The 23,681-nt window shown below is 33.3% G+C and overlaps 1 protein-coding gene across 3 annotated transcripts; it reads left to right on the forward strand.

Annotated features, from left to right (window-relative positions):
- The first annotated feature begins 269 nt into the window (after positions 1 to 269).
- On the forward strand, positions 270 to 22,695 carry LOC117922528 (probable thimet oligopeptidase). 3 transcript variants are annotated; one of them, XM_034840670.1, is made up of 20 exons: positions 270 to 472; positions 599 to 720; positions 1,149 to 1,312; positions 2,360 to 2,450; positions 3,457 to 3,636; positions 4,096 to 4,176; positions 5,214 to 5,294; positions 6,960 to 7,052; positions 9,492 to 9,572; positions 9,654 to 9,816; positions 9,966 to 10,086; positions 10,172 to 10,244; positions 12,140 to 12,247; positions 19,857 to 19,954; positions 20,034 to 20,079; positions 20,555 to 20,651; positions 21,297 to 21,370; positions 21,439 to 21,543; positions 21,893 to 21,973; positions 22,201 to 22,695. In XM_034840670.1, the coding sequence occupies exons 1-20, from the start codon at positions 343 to 345 to the stop codon at positions 22,309 to 22,311; spliced, it is 2,100 nt and encodes a 699-aa protein (XP_034696561.1). In that variant the 5' UTR covers positions 270 to 342; the 3' UTR covers positions 22,312 to 22,695. The 3 variants fall into 3 exon arrangements, with proteins under 3 accessions (XP_034696561.1, XP_034696577.1, XP_034696569.1); XM_034840678.1 differs by lacking the exon at positions 270 to 472 and having other exon boundaries at positions 605 to 720; positions 1,149 to 1,253; XM_034840686.1 differs by lacking the exons at positions 20,555 to 20,651; positions 21,893 to 21,973; positions 22,201 to 22,695 and having other exon boundaries at positions 21,439 to 21,527.
- The last annotated feature ends 986 nt before the right edge of the window (positions 22,696 to 23,681 follow it).

A 23,681-nucleotide genomic window follows, 5' to 3' on the forward strand; every position in this document is an offset into this window, starting at 1 on the left:
ACATTTGAATGAAATAAATCATTATTTTAATATTAATTCAATATATCTTTCTCCATTTATTTTCTAATTTTATTTCATTTAACATACTTTAAATAAAATACATAAATTTATAAATAATTTTATCATTTATTCTATTTTTGAGATTTCAAATTTTTTTCCCAAATTTTCCTTTCACCAATTTTCAAAGTTCAGATTTGCTGGCAAGGAGTGGGCCGGCCCATTTAAAAGCCACTGTCCAAATGGGAGGTCAACATTTTTCCTCACTAGTTTCCCTCGCATTTGTCTGTTTGGTGAGCGAGAAAATCAGTCCAACAACCACAAGAAGAAAGAAAGAGTGAGAAAATGGTGAGAGAAAAGAAAGACAGAAGATACAACCTACTCGCTCTCACTGGATCCGCTGCTCTTCTCGCACTTGCCATAAACCTCGCAATCTCCGCCGTCAACGCCCACACCAAGAAAAGAAAACGCAGAGGTCTTTTTTTCTTTTTTTTCCCCGAAATTTATTTTCTTCCAAACACGTCCAGCTTTTGTATCGTTCACCCGCCCTTTCTTTTCAATGTTTTCCTTGATTGCATGTGTTGATGTTGAATTGCACCAGATCTTGCTGGTTCTAACGTGCGTGTGAATCTTTCGGCACCTGAGATTCTCCAATTGGCGAACAGCTTTATCTCCAAGTCGAAGGCCGCGCATGATGCGGTTGGTTCAGTTCCTCTTGATAAGGTAATGCGAGTTCAGTGTTACTTTTTGTGTGAGTTATTTTCACGGTGTGGGAATATCAAACTTTTATTACTTCTTGATTCATTTGATTATTAGTCGTTTTTGTTAGGGTTTCAATTAATGTTGCGAGAATGGAGCCAAATTCTCAATAATGTACTGGCTTTCTGCCTGAATTTGTTATTGATTCACTGGAACTTAAGTTAGAAAAATAGTGCTACTTTTAGCATTCTGGAAGGAAGGTTTGTTTTCTATTGCATTTTGTGCAAGCTGCGGTGTTATGATATTGAAGGTTGTGTGATTGTTTTTTTATTTTGATTTTGAAACTTATTTTGGATTTATCTGTGGCAATGTGGGCAATCATTGGTTGCTTCTTGATAGATATATGCTCGGTCTTGGGGCTGATTTTTTATCTGTTCTGCTAAAATTTACAGGCCACATATGCCAATGTTGTTTTGCCTCTGGCAGAGTTGGAGGCACAACAATTCCCACTGGTTCAATCTTGCATATTCCCAAAGTTGGTGTCGACTTCAGAGGAGGTACGCAAAGCGAGTGCTGAAGCAGAGCAGAGAATTGATTCTCATGTTTTGATGTGCAGGTTTCATTTCTTTCATTCAGTCAGTTTTTTCTCATGCAGAGTGTGGCTACCCTTTTCCTGAAATGGGAGTGTTTGTTTCATTTTCTTGCTTTCTTCTTTTTTTCTTAAATATTTAAAGATATGATAATATATGTAAAATGGAAAATGAAAGCTGGTCAGGGTGTCTGGTTGGTTGGAGTGAATGTTGGGATGTATGGTAGAGGCGCATGGTCTTGGGTTCAATTCCTGTGCTGGTTGAAGGCCTTGAATTACTCCGTGCTGGTTGTGACTGACATGGTTAGCAACCCAAGGTTGGGGTCCCTATAGAGAGTTTGAAGGGTTCAGTCATAGAATGTTATTGGTTATAAAAAAAATAAATGAAAAAAAGAATAATTTGGTACACATTTATTTGTGTAAACTTATTAAAGAATTTTGTTACTCTTATTATTTTTTTATTGGCCAAAGATTAATTTAAGTAAGTATTTCTTTTTAATAAGCCATGAATCAATTGGAAGAGTGGTAATTTGTGTATGGCTTACTATTTGAAAAACACATTATGACAATTTTTTTAAATGGATATCTTACAAAGCAACTCTATGGCCTGTGATGGATTTTGGATCTTTTTGAGACAATCTTGAAGTGAGGTAAATGGATGAGTGGAGATTGTCAAATATTTAGAGTGAGTTAGTAAGATGGTGATCACCGACAATCTGAATTGTGGTGCCCCAAAATGATGCAAAGGTGTTTTGTTTTATTAGAAATGCCATGAACTGTGGCATGTTCATGGCTAAATTAGAAAGAAAGAATTTAACTGCTGAAGTTAGTTCCAAATTGCTGGGAAAAGCTTGGGTTATGTTTTCTCATGCCAAAGAACCTTAAGGGTATTCCTGGAGAGTATCTCTTGTTGACTTATGTTAGGGAATGTTTGATGTTGTTAAATGTTCTTTCCATGCCAAGGTCATACTGTTTAAAGGCCAAAGATGTTTTGTGCTTATAGGAAAAAAGATTAACTTGTCATCTATTTTATTGAGTATGAATTTAACATTGTGATTTCTTATGCAAGATCAGTCAGCGTGAAGATGTATACCGTGTTGTCAAAGCTTTTGTTGCAAGAGGAGAATGGATAAGTCCTGAAGCTAACCGATATGTACAATGTTTGGTAAGGAAATCGTAGTGATTATACTATTTCTGGCAATGGATTTCTTGAATTTGTTCTTCAAATCTGCCAATTTGCAGAAAATGCTTGATTAGCATGTTTATTCTCTGTTTTTCTGTTTTTATTCCTATTCCCCCGTTTGGAAATTTGGGTTGGGACAAATTACTAAAATTCGTCCCTGCCCACAGATCAGTCAAGTTTTTCGCAAATTTACTTCATCTTTTACTAGTTAGTTGAGTTAGGGAAGTAGAATGGAGTTTTGTCTTTTTGCCTCCCAGAAAAGAGAATTTTGAGACTCAAAACTAATTATCTTTTCCCACATTTTCCTTCCAAACACTTAGAGGATTACTAAGAATGGTTTCCCTTCCTGACATCAGTTTCCATTTGATTTTTTTTTTTTTTGTAGGAAAATTTCTTCTCTAAGTTGCTAGATCAATTAACCATTAAAAAAAGATGATTTGGCATTATTATAGTTGCTGTTATTATTTTAATGTTTTAGTTTTCAAATTGGGGCAAAATAGTGAAAATAATTAACCTCATGTTGATAGCTTGCTGCCTTAGAGACGCATGTATCGATCATTGAGGCAAATAGGAAAAATGATAAAATGGAAAAAGAAAATAGTAATTGCTTACTTATTTGAAAGTTGAAATATTCATATCTCTCTCTTCTCATGCATTTCACTTCTCTAACATTTTATCTTGAGGTCTTTAATTGATACTGCTATTCTATGGGGAGCCTGGAACCTACAATTTTTTCAGTAGAATGACCCTGCTTCAATTCCTTATTTGCTGACAGAACAACCATTACTATGCTTGTAAATATCATATTTCTGCATTTGAAAAGCTTTCAAATTAAGATCAAAAGTTTCAGTTATTTTTTGGATTTCAATTCTTCCCTTGATTGCTCTTTGTTGTATGGTTTTCAAGATTTGCTATACTAAAATAAAGATTTTTATATGCTGCATCAGTTGTTGTGTTCAAGAGTTGATTCTTTCATAATCAGTGACAGATTAGAGACTTTGAGCGGAATGGCTTGAACCTTACTTCAACAAAAAGAGAGGAAGTGCAGCGGTTGAGAGCTCATATAGATGATCTTAGTGTCCTATATATAAAAAATATGAGTGATGAAAGTACTTTTCTCCTCTTCAGTGAGACTGAGCTAGCTGGGTTACCACCGGAGTTCCTTCAGGTTGAACATGTCTTATGTCTGTTTTTGCAATGAATTATCTCTCATTTCTATTTTTTTTTCTGTCATAAATTATTCATTGTTCCCTTTAAGACTTTATCTAATAGTTCAAAGTATATAACTTTATCATTGGTGCCACACTTCTATGTGGATGTTCAATATGATTTTTATTACAAAGTTTCAGGGTTTCATAAGCTTTGGTATGTTGGAATCTTGGAACTATTTTTCATTTTTTTTTATTGTCTGGTTGACTTCCAGTAATAGTTTTTATTTTTAGGTGGAATTCTCTATTGAATAAATTAAATTGTTTTAGAATCTTTTGGTCATCCTTTTTATAAAGAAAAAGTTTTGGTGGCATGGTCCTGTGTGGGTCTGTTGGCAGAAACTGAATGAGTCAATTAAATTTTCATTTATCCTGATTTATTTTTCTGAAATTGATGTTAAAATATGTTCATTTTGCAGAGCCTAGACAAAGCTGAGAATGGTAAATTTAAGGTTTACTTGAGAAGTCGTCATGTTATTCCAGTATTGGAGCTTTGTAAGGTATGGTCTTCTCTGTGATTGATAGATTTATCACCCTTAGTATCTACAATTAACTCATATATATATGTGTGTGTGTGTGTGTGTATTCCTTTTATGTGCTGAATCATGTGAGAAGAATTGAGAGAACTTGGATGATGGACAAGTGACTTAGGTTGTTTATATTTTTGGGAACTGTTAGAATTTTATAGAATGCATGATGAATGCTGGTTGAAATTTCTTGTTGCAGCATTCTCAATAACTCCAGATACAGTTTCATTTGGGATGACTGTGCTAAACATTCTATAGATTAGGAATATGTGATAGCTCTAAGCAGTAATGGAATATCAAATATGTGTTTAAATCCTAGGCCAAAATTTTCAGTGAGTCATGGGGCATTTGCTGGGAAATCAGGCATCGGTATTCTTTTGAGGTTAGGGTGCAGTGACATCTGTGCTTTGGGGCATTGATGGTTTAGTTTTGGATTTGGGGTGCATGTGATGTTTACCCTCTGAATGTGCTTCTTGTATGATGTAGGTTAATCTGGAAGCTTGTTTTGTGATACTTTAATAGTGGAGGACATAAACCTAAATTGTTATAAAGGGGAAAAAACTAAGCAGCTAATCCAAGTTAGGATGATTGTCTTGGAGAGCAGAAAAAGCATGTAATACTAACAAAAATTGTATCAGAAGCAGAAATGCTTCTGAATATTCTATATTTACAAACTTTATGATTTTGGAAATTTCCTCGAATTTTTTCATAGGATGTTGATTTCCAAAGTCAATGATTGCTGATTGATATGATGCTCCAATCTGCGCATATGCAGGCCTCTTTAATTGGATGCACTTATATAGACTGCTTTTTGGTTGATTTTATACCAGCTGCCTGGGCTGATCAAATACCTTATTGTGGTATTGTTTACCTGAGAATAACCACATGATGTCAATTTTTTCTATTGCTTTTTTTTTTTTTTTTTTTTCTTTCTTTCTAAATGTTTTTCATGTGGTTTTACCAGTTGGTATGACATGCTTATTGTGGATTTTACTATTCAATCTATGAAGATAGGGATGACCAGGAAGACAGTAGCTGTGGCATATGGGAAGAGGGGTGGAGAAGCAAATCCTTCTGTCTTGAAAAGTCTGGTAATGCAGATAGAAAAACCATATCTTTTTTTATCCGCATTATGACTTTTGGCATATGCAATATAAATCAAAAGTTGTTGCACCCTCAGAAGGGCTACTTATTTTAGTATTCTTTTAACTTTCTTGTATAAATACTGTCTATTATTGTTTGCATGTATGATATTAAGTCTCTCTTCCATATCAATTTATCATCATTATTGTACATGCTGTTTCATAAACATTTTAAACTGCTTTGTTTATGAATCTGAAGATGATCAGAGCAAATGATACAAAGAAGGAAACTAGTGATAATTCTTACTATTATTGTCTCTCTATATCATTAATTTTTTTTTTTCTTTTTTCTTTTTCTTTTTGAATTCCACAAACTGCATTTGTTGTAATCTTGAATATTTATTAGCTGTTCTTGTCTCTTGTTCTACTGTTGGACTGACAATATAGCTTATGCTTGGATTTGATGGGGGTCCCACCATTTTTCTTGCAATATCTTCTTCTTTTTTTTTTTTTTCATTTTGTGCAACAAGGCCTTTATATTTATACCTGTTCTTCTCAAGATCAAATGCCTGTTCAGTCAGATGTCTTTTAACTGCATCATGAACAGTTTTAAATTTTAGAAGAATTTTTTTAAACAAAATAGTATGACCATGGCTGGAGATATGAAATGAAGCTCATTTATGTGAAAAGATAATTCTGAAAAGTGATGAATTAAGTATGTGGGTAGCAGCAGCATTTCAACACTCATGGGAAGGCAGTTAATGTACAATATGGGAGAAATTGATTCTGCATCAAGAACTTGTGAAACTCTTGATTGGAATTTCTTAAGCTTTTAAAAGAAAATGTAAGTTTAGTGAGAAATTGATAAGTGTCTACTTCTTTATATTTTTTAACTATGTTTTGGTTACAAAACAAAAATTGTTTGTCAAAGATCATTGATATGATGACTGACAATAATGAAACAGAGGAGCAAAGAATTGCAATTTTCTGGGATTACTAAATAATGCATTTATTTTTTAAACTCAGTATCTATGTCCCAAAACATATCAGTTTATAATCTCTATTAGATCATTAATCACTTTCTTGTTGTAACAATATTTTTCCTAATTTTCTATGTCTGAAAGTCTTTTGTGATCTCTAGCTCAGAACATATGCTATGTTCCAGAAAGATAATCAACAAATTGATTATTTTTCAACAATCATCATGTTGATCTTTTCATAACTTGAGACAAAATTCTCATGTTCCAGCATTAACAGTTCTATTTTTCCACTTTTTAGAGAATATTTTCCAAGTAGTTGGAGTCTGAGAATTTGGAATAGCTTGAGATTTCTTGTTGTCATTTGATGGAAACTTTTGGAAATTAAATAGTGCTCAGTTCAAACTTGGTTACAGTTGTTGGATCCTGATGCTATGATGTTTGGATTTGACTATAGTAGATGAATGCTATCTAAATTCTTAGTTTCTGTAGCTAATGTTAGGAGGTAAGATTAAATGCTTTAAGGGTGCTCATTGCAGTAATTTATGTTGAGTGTTTTTACTTGAAAGGCCTTTTTTGGCAAATTATGAATGTGCAGATATAACATGGGTATGGTTTTCTATTTGCTATGCTTCTTTCAATGGAAGTACATGGAAACCTGTTGAAATTGATTTTTTTCCTTATCATCTAATCTTAGATTCAACTGCGCCATAAATTGGCTCGATTGCTCAGCTATTCAAATTATGCAGACTATGCTGTTGCTCCCAGAATGGCAAAGTCATCCTCAAAGGTTTGAATAATTTTTTTATGCTATTTCCTTTAAGTGATCTATTGTGTAGGAGGTTCATGGTTGGAATTTAAAATGATGTGTTTTTTTGGTTCAAAAGTGAGTTTGTATTGTTCTGAGTTTATCTTTCAATTTGTACTCTAAAGATTAGGTTTCTACAGTTATTGATCTTGGCATGTTTTTGTTTTGAAACTGATAGGAAATGGGGTTGCTGGTACTAAGTCTTATGTGTAAATTTCCATTTTTCTGATATTTTAAACTATTTGCACGATTAGGAGGCACATGGATCAAGTTCCTAGCAACGAAATAATTTTTTTATTTTTTATTTATTGGTAAAATAGAAGTATATAAATCAATAATAATACTTAACAAAAGAAGGGGTGCAGCCTATGTATACATGGAAAAGTGAAGGAATAAAGCACACACTAGTCACTAGCTTCGCTCAGCTAACCCACTTCCAATCTATCTACAAATCAGCAAGAGGAAGCTTGACATTCCCCATTTCCTTGTTTGACCATATGAATAAGGCCTTTAGAGACGAACTCTTTTCAACCAACATTAGTTCCACCTGTTCAAAATTATATTGTTGTTCTCTTTCCAAATGGACGAAAACTGTGAATAATCATGAAATTGTATTTCTTGTATTGATGGAGGAATTTACATGAATAAAGGTTGATAAGAAATACAATTCCATGCTTGTTCACTGAATTTAGATACACATATTGAGAGAGTGATTACAAGCAGAGAAAGGGAATAGAAGTAGAGAGAACATGGGAGAACGAACAATGAAGGTTGTATTTCTCTATGTTGATTTTGGCAATGAAGGCCAAGAATTGTTAAAGCTGCAGCAACGAAGACTCTGCTTGGTTACGAAAACTAAGGCTGAAGAATAGAGAAGGAATGTTAACAGAAGCCTTGCTTTGATACCATGTGAACAATCATGGAATTGTATATCTTGTATTGACAGAAATTTGCAATGAATATATATAGTGTTTACAGGGAAAATAATCCTGGAATACAGTGTATGTAGACACCATTATTCAACTATTCAAACAATGAAGGAATCTGTAATTTATTGCCCTAATTTTATTGCTGATTTGAACCCCTGATTCCAGTTTGTATAAGTTGTAAATTTCAATCAATCACAATTAGTCAACAAAAACAAACACTTAGAAAACAGTCCTTGAACTGCCTAGATTGGTGCCATCAAAGGTGCCATGCCAGTTGAGAAGAAGTTAATTAACCAATCAAGGAAAAACCCTGGACACTTTAAACAAGGATAAAACCATTGACCAAAGACTAGAAGTCTACTTGTAGTCTTTGAGATCTGGATTCTCCTACTTCATTCAGTGTGCCCCTGTTAACCTGACACGACATAGGTGTGGGTGTGGGTGTGAGTGTGAGATCCTTGTCAAATAGCCCCACTTTGCTTTGGATTTGGTTGTTTGATTTTGATTGATTTATTTTTTTTTGTTTTCAATTTTCTCAGCAGATAATCATATTGAAAAGAGAGAAGCAAACTTTTATAAAAATCTTTTGGTATAAGAAAGAAGAAATAAGAATAAAGGAGGGGGGAAGAGTACTTATCAAAGATATCTTTGTTTTTGATTGATATTTAATTATTATTGTTATTACTATTATTTTTTGTTTTCTTACTTTTGTTTTGTTGTACTCTACTCTCCTTGTCCAAATGTCTATATTTATTATTGCAATCCTTTTTAGTCAAATCCCCATATTCTAATAATTGTAGGTGTGAAGGATTAGACACTTACTCACATATCTGTATACACCCATGCTCAAACTCGTGCAAAATAGCTAATAGTGAATAAGAATATGATTGTCAGACTCCAAAATGTTGTTTACAGAGGCAACACTGGTTAGCAATGCTCCAATTTCTCCTCATAAGTTGATCAATTGTGTGGATTTTCTTCCATGAGATTGCATGGGAGTAAAAGTGTTACTCATATTTCAGCGGAAGGGGAGAGGTCAACTGAACCATGTGAATTTTGGTTTGTTGCCAATCTGTGAAGTGGTCTAGTCTTTAGGTGGTATATCTTGTTGATTATTTAGCATAGGAGAGTTATTTTTGCTGTTCTTTCCTTATTTAGGTTTGCATTTGGTTTGGTGACTGATGAGAGTTCTGTACATAATTTATATTCAAGGTTTCTTCTTTTTTTTGTATGACATTAGACAAATGCAAAACATTTTTATAGGAAATGAAAAAGTGGAGAGAATTTTGGCACCAACCTGTTTACAGATTCCAACGATTCTTATCGTATTTTGTTTTAATATTTTTCGAAAGAAAATAGTTGGTAGATATAATTCCTATGATATTTCACATTTTTTCTCTTTGCCATGGTCTAATTATTGGATTTTCTATTTCCTACTACTTGTTTCGTGGAGGTGATCTTTTACTTGTGACCTGGTCCCTATTTCTTCCAGGTATTTGAGTTTTTAGAGGACATCTCTGCCAGTGTAAATGAATTAGCCGCCAGAGAGCTTGACATGTTGAAAGACTTAAAGGTGAGAATTTGTCTGGTTTATGCCTTCCTATGTTGTTAGCGTGTTTTATATCTTATTCATTTGGGCATACTTGGCCTTCAGCGGAAAGAGGAAGGAGAGTTTCCATTTGGAAATGAGGATCTACTGTACTATATGAAGAGGGTTGAAGAGCAATATCTTGACCTTGACTTTGGCGTACTTAAGCAATACTTTCCCATCAATTTGGTTTTACCTGGGATCTTCAAAATATTCCAAGACCTTTTTGGTAATTTTATACAATATTTATTTTGGTTGAATACATAATTTTTCTTCATAATATTTTAATTTTCTATGCTTTTTAGTGCCTCAGTTGATGTGTATGAGTTGCATACGATATGAGAACTTGTGACACCCTGACTTCTTTGCTCGCTGCAGGTTTAAGATTTGAGGAAATTGCTGATGTTGAAGTTTGGCACTCTGATGTTCGTGCTTTTTCTGTTTTTGACTTAAGTTCTAGTGAGCTCTTGGGTTATTTCTACCTTGATATTCACCCCAGGTTGTTTTTTTGTTTTTAAATATCTTTAGCTCTTCATTGACTTGTGAATTAAAGAGAAATGAGTTTCTGTTGTATTTTTAAACAGGGAAGGAAAATATGGTCACATCTGCGTTGTAGCTCTGCAAAATGGTTCATTATCATCCAATGGTGCTCGACAGGTAGCTGTTATAAATCACGTCTTCAATTAGTTAAACGTTAATTTTTGGAGCTTTCTGATTCATATATGTGTGTGTTGGAATTAGAAGGTGTGTGTCTATAGATATTATATTGTTCCTATAGAATGGTTTAACAGGTTTACTGCAAAGGAAGGCAAAGGTGTTATGCTGAAATTTTTAACAACAAACTAACCAAGCGATGAAAACCTATTTATTTTAGCATAAAAACAACCTGTAGACCATTAAAATAAAGTAGACATTAAATACAAAAGGGAAGAGACAACATAAGTCTAGTACTTTAAGGTTTAGGGCTTAGGTGAGCAGTCTCAAACTAAGCACTTGCCTTAAGGCAAGGGAAATTCTAATTTTGCTTCTAAGTTGTCTTGCACGAATCATGTGACATCTTAAACGAGGGTGTAGATGCTTCTCACCTTAAGGCAAAACCTAAAATGGAAAGAGGGCCAAAGCTACTAAAATATAGACTCCTCCCATGTGAGAAGAACTCAACCATGGTAAGTAAGATGTTGATATTTTCTAGTCTAAGTCTTATTTTGGTGCTGGGTTCCCTTATCATTATAGGTTGTTTCCTGTTTAGGAGGTAGGAGTTCAATATGGTAAATGGTAATGTCTAGATCTCAAGTTTTTATTAGTTTACAATAACAAAATAGCAACACCCCACCCCCATCCACCAATAAAGGATAAAAGAGAGAGAGGGAGAGAGAGAGAGAGAGAATGAAATTCCAACATAGACAAAAATAAGAAGTGTGCTACCAGAATCCATAAGTTTGCAATTTTTTGCTTTCCAATGGGGATAACCATGAACTTTTTGTCTTTAATTTTGCTCATTTACTATGCTTGCTATATCTAGTAAGGCATAACTGCAAATGCAAGAATGTGTGTGGAGATATATGATGTGAGCATATACTGAAGGTCTTTGTGTTCAAAGTCTAAACCTTCCTGTATGGGAGTTTGTTGGGCCGTGTACCACATGTGGCTCTTTTACCTTGTTAGATGATGATACCATGCCTGTGCCTTTGAACAGGTGGGTTTGTGCCATGCATTTGGGTGCTAGGTTTGGAGTAGTATTGTGAAAAAAGGGGTGAATTACAAATATCACCTTTGTAGTTTGTACTTTCACCTGTCTCAGTGTAGCCTTTTCACTTTTCTTTATTTTATTTATTTATTTTTGTTCAAGCAATGTTAACCCTAAAATAAGCTGTAATGGTAGATATTTCATTCTGTTAAGATTTTCTGCCAAAATGAGTGAATAAAATCTGGTGACATGCATGCGAAGTAATTGAATAAATCTAAATATATCATTTAAAAACTCATTCCAACGTCATTGTGCTTATCACATGGATTTCTCCATTGATTTTTTGATACAAAATCTTAATAGAAGGGTTTATTTGACAGTTGGGCATAGTTTAGAGTTGACATTAGCGCAAAAAACAAAAAAGGTTTAGGGGTTAAATCAAGGGAAAGGTGAAAGTACAGGGATTGAAAAGGAAAAACTGTTCACATGTATATGAGCATAAGGTTTCTAATTGAATTGATGGCAAGAATGCTTCACTCATTCTTTCTTGATGAATCACAAAGAAACCTTAATTGTAGCTTGCTTCTCTATTTCTTAGACATAAAGAATTTATTCTAATTTTTTTGTAATGGATTTTGGATGTTGCTTGTTCATACTCATGAGGACTGCGTGTTTGGTGTTTCTACATGTGTGCATGATTCTGCTTGAATCTGTGAGATGTAATTGTCATATGCTTGTAGTGCATTGGAAGTATAAGATTAGTCAAATGGACTAAAGGCACTAGTAATTATTAGTTTATTTACATACTTTGATTAGTTTTGCTTATTTAATTATGTTTATGTTTTGCCTTTTTTTTTTAATCTAGATACCAGTAGCATTGCTTATTTCGCAATGTCAGAAGGAAGTTGATGATCATCCTGGCCTATTGCGTTTCTCCGAAGTGGTTAATCTTTTCCATGAGTTTGGTCATGTGGTATGTTCACTTTCATCTTACTCATGCTGGCGGTGGAATCAGAAATCATATTTTGACTTCCTTCTTGTATGAAGTTATTATGGAACTACTAAGTCATTATTCTTGATTGTTTATTCCAACAACCCCAACCCTGTGTGCGCACACACACATTTAATGATTCTAGTATATCATATATTAATATATATAACCATTCAGGTTTATATTATGGTCTGTTTATTTACTATAATTTTGGAATTTCATGAGTAACAACATTGTGGAATAACTGAGGTAATGGCCTCAAGTGAATGCCATCAGCCACAACCCCAATCTCATCACTTAGACATCAATGAGCTTCTTTCCAGCCTGGTTTCTACTCTTTTCGAACACTTAGAGCCAGATCTTTGAGCAGTTCCAGTCTCTCAAGTCGGCAAAGAACAATATTTCTCATCACTCTCCTATTGTTATGATACCACCATAAGATATCTGGCTTTAGACCTCATAGTAATACTCCTTTTTTGGGGGATAACCCTAATGGTAGGGTTCACATGGGCTATATTCCCTTAGCTGAGGTAGAGATGCTGTTGCACAAAGAACAAGAGAAATTCAAGTTGCTGCCTTACCCAATTTTGATACTCGCCCACCATACCCTGTTGAGTTTAGCTGGGCAGTTCCATCCCACTGGCTATTCAATCTTTACCTTTGTTCTCTTCAATGTATTGTCAAGTAATCCTCATGAACATATATTTAATTGTGAACACCCATTTACATTCAACCAATTTTTTTCCCTTTGGTAATTCAACTATTTCTCAAGTTTGGTTTTTCTCAAGAGCTAACATCTCCTTTTTTATGGCTTTCTTCCAATTCTCACTTTTAGGTGCTTCTTGAACTATTTGAGGAATTTTAGTAGGAGTTAATTGGGTAAGGAAGGCTCTATGTGATGGAGGATAGGTTTTCAAATGAAATGAAATTGGAAGTTGGGTGTTGAGTGCATTTTCTGGTAGCTTTCCTTAGGGCAATTTGTAAATGGAGATTAGGAAACACTTCTAAATATTTGTTCTAAACAAATTGATCATAAGTTTTTGGTGAGAGCAATTTGAAGTAGGAAAAATGACACTGGAAACAAAATTAGTGGAGTTTGTGTGTTCATTATCTGTCTCGAGTTTAGACTCTTGGGTTTGCATTCAATTAGGTTGGCACGATTTCCGCCTAGAATAAACCTATAGTGGCATGGCAATTGCATTAACTCCCCCCTTGATCCCTTTTTGATGAGGCTTCTTGACCAGATGATAAAGAGTTAGAACCTATAGGTGAGACCTTAGGTGCAGGTGGCATGGATTCATAAAGTGTAGCAAATTAGGCAAACCATAAGAGAGAAACTTTTCTTCATCTAAGCTCTCCCCCTGAAGATAAGTATTAGGAAAAAATAATTAATTTTTAGTAAAAGTGACATCCATAGTTGTAAGATTTTTGAGAAGTAAGATGATAACATCTATAATCCTTTTGGTTGAAGAGTATCCCACAAACACACATTTAGATCTCGAGGATCAAGTTTGTTGCGATTTGGAGGATATATATGGATAAATGGCACACAACCAAAGACTTTGGGAGGAAGTTTACTGGAACTGTTGAAATATGGAAAAAAGTTTGAGTGTCCAATGGAGTTTTATTTTCAAGCACTTTTGAGGCTAGTCGGTTAAATCAAATGAGTTATGGTTAGGACAACCTCTCCCCAATATGATTTAGACATATTTTTTTGAAAAAATAAGGCTCAAGTGATTTCTAATAGATGCTTATTTTTCTGTTCAACCACAACATTTTGTTGTGGGGAATTAGTTCATGGAAATTGGTGTATAACCCCCTTTTTTTAAAGAAAGGAGATAGCACCTAAGTAAAGTACTCTTTCCCATTATTAGACCTAATGACTTTTATTTTAACTCTGAATTGTGTGCTTACCATTTTGTGAAAGATAAGAAACACAAAACTAACATCTGATTTGTTTTTCATGAGGAATAACCAATTCACCGTAGTACAGTCATTGATAAAGGACACAGATCGCATTGCTCTAGAAAGACTTAGGATTCAAGAGGAACCCCAATTATCAGTATGAATTAACAAGAAAGGGAATGCTGATTTTGTGTTTCTTAAATAAAATGGAACACGATGGTGTTTAGCTAATAACAAAACCTCACAATGAAAACTATATACATCTAATTTATTGAATAATAAAGGAAACATTTTTTTAAGCAAAGGAAAAGATGGATGCTCTAGAAGAAGATGATGCAACCATATTTAGACTTTTATTTAATGAGAATTTTTCTGAAAAATGAGAGAGTGGCATATGATTACCATTGTTAGAACTAGATCCAAGCAGGTATAGACCCTTCTGTTCCTTAGCATGCTCAATCGTCCTCCTCATGGTTCAGTCCCGGATCACAAAATGAGATGGGAAAAAGGTGACAGTACAATTTGAAGTTTTAGTAATTTGATGAATTGATAAGATGTTAACCGAAAGTTTTAGAACTTGTAACATGGATTTTAATGTGAAAGCTGAAGTTAAAGAATTTTTCCTTGGCCTGCCATGGTTGCTAGTGTGTCATCAGCAACTTCAATTTTTTTATCCCTAAAAAATGGATTATAAGAAGAAAAACGGTGTGAAGAATAGGTCGTATGATCAATAGCACTTGAGTCAAGAATCCAAGTACTTGGAAAATAGTCCTTTGGAACACCAAGAACATGAGAAATGGGATACTTACCTAATTAGGCGAGAGAGCATGAAGTAGTAGACTTACCCATTGAAGTCAAAATGCCATAAAGCCTTTCAATCTCTTCTCTGTTTAATCTACCAGCATCTAAATCATTAAAAGCTGAGATTTCTAGTTGAGAATTCTCTTTAGATTGAGCAATATAGGCATAACCACTCTTTTGTCTAGATTGTGCATATTGATTTCCATTTCCTCTACCAAATCATTGCAGCTTTCCATGGAGTTTCCAAGAAGTCTTCTTGGTATACCTCGGTTTTTTGCAATGGACACACTATAAACCATCTTTGTTGACTAGTGATCTTGACACTTTATTTCCTCCATAATTGTTGTTTGATAGTGTGGAGTAGTGATTAAAATATCGAGTATCGGAGCATCTCGACACGATATATGTAAGGGAAATATTGGTTCCACGATATTTTGTCAATTTATCGTGAATTTCACATATTTTTCGGGAGTTATTAGCATTTTCTCAATTTATCGCCGATATATCGTGATATTTTGGGTTGTCAACGTGGTCAACATGCCTGTGCGGTCAAACTTTTAAAATTGGCTTCATTTATGTCACGGGGGCTCGAACCCCAGCCAAAAGGTTTGGCCGGCAGTAAGCCAACCACTAGGGCAAGTTTGCCCCTTGATATATAAACTGCACCAAATATATATAAACTCAAATTCATCATATAAACATAATTTTAAAAAAATGTTTTGAAGAACAAATTAATTATAATTATTTTATAATTAAATAAAAAATTTTCATCTATTTGAATACCAAAAATATAAAAATTATCGTGATAATTTTATTCATAGTGTTTTTAATATCATTAATATATTAATTAAGTATTAAAAATTATACATATATCATTATTTATTTTATATCATTTAATACAATTAAATTAAATGAATTATAATTTTAATATTAAATGTATTTTTAAATTAGACATATTATAATCAAATATCACAATATTATTATCGAATAATATTTGATATAATTTAATAATAAATGTATACTTATGAAACTCATATTTTTTTTATTAGTACATATAATATTATTATCAAATATGATAAATTATATTATATATATATCAATTTATTGAACAAAACAGTTTTAAAATATCTATTATATTTCTAATTTTAATTTTAAGTGTTTTTTCTTATATTTCTATAATTTTTTTTTATCAATTTTAGGTTCATCGATATTTTATGTCAAAATATCGGCCGATATATCTCCGATATATCTGCAAAATGAAAGTACCGATATATCCGTAATTACTTATATTTTCATCATTGGTGTAGAGTTTGGCTTCATAGTGACAAGAGTTGAGCCTTTTGTTGTTGGAGTGTTAAGTATAACGCTCTTTCCTTTTTCTATTCTTATAATGGAGAAGAGTTCATTTAGGGGAGGTATATCTTCCTTTCCAAGGACCTGAACCTTGACTTGATCATATTCCACTTTAAGACCCGCTAAGAAATCAAATATCCTTTCCCTTTCAACATATTTGAGCATATGGCAACATCTTCTCTACACTTCATTTTAATATTCTGATAGTAATCTTATTCCAACCATAAGCTTTTCATGATATTGTAGTATTTAGTGATAGAAAAAGTACCTTACTTGGTAGTTCCAATCTTAGTCTTTATTTTGTAGATGTGGTCAGCATTTCTCACTTTGGATTATATTTGTCTGATATCCCCTGATATCTCTAGTCATCGTCAAGACCATGCATGCCTTACTGATCTCCTGTTGCATTGAATTCTATAACCATTTGTCAAGTTCTCTTCATCCCATACAATGAATGTTGGATCTTCTTCACTTGGACATGTCTAATTAGATGACTCAATTTTCCTTTCCCGTTCAAAAATGTTGGCACTAGTTGAGACCACATCAAGTGATTGTGGTCTTTGAGTTTGAATAGATTATTGCTAGTCAGGTTGGGAGCAAAGTTTGAAGATTTGATGATTTTTGATTGATTAGACATATTGGAACAAATTGATTTTTTTTTAGTAAATCTTAGAGAGGGAAAAATTTTATGAGGCTATACATGCTAAAAAATTCAAAGGAAGGAGACGGACATTAACAAGTTTTGCTATTGGCAATGAAGGTCGTACAAGTGTAGTGAAATTCTCAGGGATTAAGGCTGAGAATAGGAAAAACTTAGGGTGCAAAAGAGAGCCCTTGCTATGATACCATGAAATAAATTCTGTTCTACTTGAATTGTGTTAGAATGCAATATGTACATCCTATTTATACACAATTAGGGATTAGATTTCCCTAGAATATCTCCCATGAATCAAGGATCATATTCACCTACCACCTGTCATCCTATAATCTCTCCCATAAATCAGATTCTACCAAAGAAAGAAAGGAAAGAAATAAATACGAAATCATTTGGAATCTACCAACATTTTCTATGTTTCTTCCCTAAGAATATTTTTCACTATGGGAACATTAATAAAGGGTAATTTAGAAACCATCTTTTTAATAACAAGTAATTTGATTCCCAAAATTCATGTGTTCAAAAGGAAGGGCCATAACCATTTTTTATTATCAATCATAGAAAAAAATCAAGGTAAATTGCAAAATTAAGTTTTAATGGAGATAAATGATTTTCTACCTTTGCAATTAATGCTTTCTGATCACATTAGGGATATAATTTTCGGGCCATCCCTTTGTTTGATGGAAGTGCGTCCTTTCCCTTGACTAATATTGTTATATCATTCCTACCTATAAAAAATAATGATATATCATTCCTAAACTTCACCTTTGAGCTAAAAGGCTCGCATATGATTACTATTGCTTGTCTCCAAACCAAAATGACTTATTTCTATTTTCTCTATAATAGTACACATTAAGAATAAGATATCTGCATATTTGCCTTTGTCTTCTGCGACATTAGCTTGAAAATTACTCCAAGTTGATTGTCTAGCTCTATATTTAGACTTGTAATAGCCATACTTTTGGAATTATAAGATTAGATATGAGATTTATAATTCATTTGAGTTGAATCATTAGCTCTTCCTATTCTTGGGCTTGATCTAATATTTCCCCATCCTTGATGCTGCAAACTTTGATCTGTCTTAACCGATTTAGAATTATCATGAGACTTCTTTTTTCATTTTTAAAGATTTAGTAAACTTTACAATGCTTCTTCCACCTCAATCTTAGACCTTTCAACTAAACATTGTTAGTGGGCTTATAATGAATCCCTTAATTGATCCCACATCAAGATCTTTTGATTCTTCAATAGTTGTCACTTGTCACCTTATAATCAAGATTTGAAGAATTTTGTCCATAACTTGGAGATCCGAAACATTCTTACCATTAGCTTTCATATGAATAATAAGAGCTAATGTTCACAAAAAATAATTAAAAAACTCTCTCTGATTTCTCCTTTGAAGAAGCTCAAATTACCCTTTCAAAGTTTGTAGCTGAATTTTCTACTCCTTTGCAAGTCTTGATCATGATGTCTCATGCACCTTTTGCAATACTTGTTTTTTCAGTCTTCTCAAAAATAGGTGGGTCTATCAATTGGTAGATGTGAGGATGAGTCTTAAAATCCTTCTTTCTAGAATTTGTCAAATTTTCTCTTTGTGCATTTGTGAATTGCTTGATCAATTGTACCTCATATCCTTGATCTACAACTCTTCAAACATCTTCACACTAAAATAATATTTGCATCTACATCCTCTAAAATTCAAAATTATTAATTTTTTTATCAGACTTCGGAAACTGAGGTTGGATCATATTTTTGTTGGTTATTTGAATCTTTAATCTTTGATACCACTTGTGACCAACCAAAAAAAAAAAATTTCCAGCACTAGTATTGGGGCAATACAGAAAATAACCTCAACCAAAAAATAAGAAATGAAAAAAGAAAAGAAAAAGAAAAAGAAAAATATGGAAAGGAAAAACAAATAGTTGCAATTGTATAATATGGCCCTGCTGCTTTCTGGAATGTGTTAGGCATCATATACAAGGGAATACCATGTCAATGGTCAATTTTGTTGATTGCTTATGAGCCAAGTAGATGTGGGCAGGTGCTGTGTCTTCTTTTTGTGTGGAACCCTCTGTATACCAACTGTGTGCTTTGGTGCACCTTAGCCCTATCCTTTTGTATTGTCTTTATTTTTTTATTATTACTATTTTCTGTGTGCTTATCAGAATATATATATATATGGCCCTACTGCTTTTTATTATTCTTCAATAAATATAAAACTGTAAAAGTCAATCCTAATAAAACTATCACCTAATAGGTGAGTCTATTAAATTAATACTATTGAAACTAAACTAAGGAAACAAAGCTTGGTTTAATTAGGACTCATACAATACTCAATACAAAGACATACAAAAATGATACATGATAAAATTTACGAGCAACAGTTGTTTGTCTGATCCTTATCAAGTTTCTCCTTTTTTTTTTTCTGTTAAATTCTTATTTTTTCTGTTCAAGATTGATTTAATAGTTCATTCTTACTAACATTACTTATATTATTGGTAAGACAAGGTAATAAAGTCTATTCAATTATTCTCAGGATTATGCTGCAGAGTTAGAAGCCAGATCTCCTATTCTTTCATCTTGCTTCAAGCCTTCACTTATTCTCTTTAAAACTTTGTATATCCTACAAAGTTAAAGCTATTCTTTTAACATGAAATCTTCAGGCATAACCATATAACTTGGTTATTTTATGTGATCTCATCAAATTTATGAGTAGAATCCTTAGTCTGCTTTTCTTTGATTATTATATGTTAATTTAAAATTATTACCTTCACAATTTATTGAGGTTGTGTTGGCAGCAGAATATAAATATTGTAATATTTACTACAGTTTAGTGTTGAAAAATAACATGATCTTTTGTCAATTATGATCTTTTAGGTCCAACATATCTGCAATCGTGCATCATTTGCTAGATTTTCTGGGCTACGTGTTGATCCTGACTTTGTGGAGATCCCTGCTCGGGTGTTTGAAAACTGGTTAGTATCTGAAGATTTGTTACTTATTTAAATTAGCTAAAATCCAAGCTCACCCTGACTCTCTGGAGACCCTGCTCAGGTGTTATGAAAGCTTCTCACTGAAATTGATATCTGGTTTCCATCAGGTGACACATTTTTTCCAGGGCTTACTATTTTTTTTTTCTTTCCAGTGAGTGCTTGAACTACTAGTTAGGCATATTTGTTTTCTAGTTTGGTTTTGTTGCAAAAACATTTTACTCTCTACTGAGTATCGTGATAATACCTATTTCCTGTGAGCCTCCCTCCCTCTCTCTCATATCACCCCCACCCCCCTCCTCTTTCTATATCCCTTTTGTCTCTCCCTCTCCCTTTCTCTCCATTTCATTTTCTTCTGAGTATCATGATACTACTTATTTCCTGTGTGCTTGTATGTGTGTGCTTGCACGCATGCACTCACATGCATGTGCAAGGGAGCTGAATAAATGAAAATTTAATTCTAAGTGATGACTAGTGACTCCACCCTCCATATCTAGGAGTTCTCAAATTATATCAAACACAAATTCATCTTTAAATGGTTCTCTTCCATATATTTTTTTATTCTTAAAAATCTATGATTTGTAGGATATCACGAAGCCCATTGAGGATAGAATGTGCGAATCACTTAAAAGATGGAGATCTTCCTTTTCAGCACTTAAATTGAAGCAAGAAATTCTTTATTGTAAGTTGTACCAGTTTGTCCTGGAAACCAGCACTTTTATTTTTCCCCCTTTAGAGGAATTGTTTGTGAACATCATTTATAGGAATGTCTAATAGATTTCAAGTGTCATGTTGAGGTGTTTGAACTTAATTTTTCTGAAGCATTTCCTTTTTTCTTTTTCTTTTTTTTTCTTTTTTTCTCATGGTTAGTTCCAGTTGTTTAACACCTATTGTTGGGAAAATACATGATAAATTTCTTTGCAGCAGTGTAAACAATGATAAAATATGAATTGATTTGCTATTATGGGAATAATGCTACAATTAACTGCTTGGGCATTACATTAACAACAATGGAAGGAGTAGTTGGCAAAATACCTATATACATATATATGTCAGCAACCATAAAATTGATGTTCTGGCTTGCTATGGCTTCCAATATGCTTCACCAAAAATAGTTATGAAATGTCTTGGTCACAACCATAAGTATACTTGTGTTTGTTCTCACACATTTGACTTTGCAATGGTTGTTCTGGATACCAATGTTCCCAACTGTGGGGCAAATGCACATTGATCAATGTAGAAAGTGTATTATTATTACAAATGACAAGGTAGTGCAGATAGTTTCCTCCTATTGTCAATGTAGCTGAAAAGGTGCATGTCTTGTCAGGTCTGTTCGATCAGATTATACATTCAACTGAAGATGTTGACATGGTCAAGCTATTCAGGGATCTGCATCCAAAGGTAAATAACTTTCACAACTTCATATAGGCAGATTTGTGGCTACTATGTTTATATCTTTACTTCTTCAGGTCATGTTAGGATTGCCAATGTTGGAAGGAACCAATCCAGCATCATGTTTTCCACGTAGTGCTGTTGGTTTTGAGGCTACTTGCTACAGTCGCATTTGGAGTGAGGTTTGAGTAACACCTTTTTTAATCTATATTGCCACTTGCATGCCGTCCTCCTATGGTACATGCATGCTATCCTTGTATAGTACAAGTGCACTCTGCAATTACCCTGATTTATTTTCACTTATTGGAATTGTCAGTAATAGGGAAGCCTTCACACTGTAATTTGTGATAGCCTAGTCTTTTCTCTGAAATATAGATTTCCTTTGTCCTAGACAAAAAGAACCATGATACTGTATGGCTGTTGTAAGGCTGATGCAAGAAGAAAAAATGCACACAGGAATTTTGTCCTCGTCATTTATGATACCGTAAGGCTCTAATAATTGTAACTTAATGCATGGTGTGTTGTTTATAGGTTTTTGCAGCTGATATGTTTGCCTCAAAGTTCCCTGGCGGTCTTCTGAGCCAGTATATTGGCATGCAGTTCAGGAAAAAGGTAATCATGACTTAAATGAACTTACTAGTGGGTTACATTATATTTGGGGACATGATTTTTTAGATTGATATTTCCTACGTAGTAATAGAGTAGAAATTGGGTCTGTTATTAGTGTTCATACTGTTCTTTTGAAGACTTGCACCCTTCATTGGGTCAGCTATCTTATCGCTTGTAAAGAGTCTGTCTTACGTTGTTTCTATGTTATTGCTTTTTCCATTTATTGGCAGGTATTGGCCTTGGGGGGATCAAAAGACCCCATTGACATTCTATCAGATTTCCTTGGGAGAGAACCTTCAATTCAAGCTTTTGTAGAGAGCAAAGTCCAAGCTAGTTTGTGATGCAGAAGGGGTTTCAAGCTCTCCACTTCCAGAACCGCATTTGTGGCTGCTGATGAAGGTGTTGAATCATTCATACTCTTCTAAAGTCATTAAGCCGGAATGAGTAGTTAACCGAAATGGAGATGATTAGGGTATTGCTTGCTGAACAATGCTTTAAGTGGTAAGATAGAAATGAAAATGGCATCACCTCTGTAAAGTTTAGGCGCAATAAGCTGTTATAATGTTTGAGATGATTATAGGTGAGCTTGGTTCTGCGTATTGGCCTGTGAAACGGATGTGTTTCTTCTTGATGGTGGTGGATTATCCAATTGTTGAGTGTTGGATGGTCATGATTGTGTCTTCCACCTATTTCCTTGGATTCGAATTCACACCAATTTTCTCTTATTGCAGAATGCCATTGCTACTCAATTGCTTTGAGGGGCATTCATGGGCATAACCGGTGGACACTAATTCAATGTTTGGTTTCAAGGAAAGCACTAAGAAAAAAGAAAAAAGAAGAATAATATATAATTAAAGTTTATGTAATTCCAAATTATTTAATCTTCTAGTTAAATGAGTTTGAAATAGTATATAATAATAAATTACTTATAACACTTTAATGAAATAAAAACACAAATAAAATTCAATACTATGAAAATTGTTAATAAAAAAATTATATATTTTCTAATTCACGGCCTTCTAAAAATTATATAGAAATAAATCTAAAAGGTATGTATGGATCGGTAGTTTTTAAGTGTGTACCATTCAAATTTTATGATATATATTTTTTTAAAGTGATATTTTAATTTTTTTAGAGTTATTATTTATTTAGGTTGTGTTTGATTTTTGGAAAATTTAAGGGAAAATATGAAGGAAATAAAATATATGGAGAAAAAATAGATAAAAATAATAAGTGAATAAAAATAAAAAATAAGTTTAAATTTAATAAATTATTTTTATATATTTTTTTAAACTTATTTTATTTATTTCTCTTTATTATATAAAGATTAAAAAATTTAAAAATATATAAATTTTTGAGGAATTTTAATTATATTTGAATTTTTTTTATGATGAAACCAAATTTATGAAAACTATTCTCCAACTTCCTAACATTTAAATAAAGTTTAAAAATAAATAAATAAATAAATAGAAGTTACAAAGTTATCCCATTATTAGGCACAAAGTGTAAAGGTGAAAAGAAGAAAAGATGAGAAGGATGCATATTCTCAACTAACCCATAGGAATAAGAAACTAAAGAGATAAGAGAAAAAGGAGGAACAGAGGAAGGAGTGCAGGACAGCCATCTATAATCCCACAATCAAATATGTGCTTCACGTGGCCCTTTTCACCATCTTCGCTCCCTCCCAAACGCGAATTGCTCGTATACACAA

Source organism: Vitis riparia, chromosome 1, assembly GCF_004353265.1.
Source record: "Vitis riparia cultivar Riparia Gloire de Montpellier isolate 1030 chromosome 1, EGFV_Vit.rip_1.0, whole genome shotgun sequence".
In the NCBI taxonomy this organism is placed as follows: Eukaryota; Viridiplantae; Streptophyta; class Magnoliopsida; order Vitales; family Vitaceae; genus Vitis; species Vitis riparia.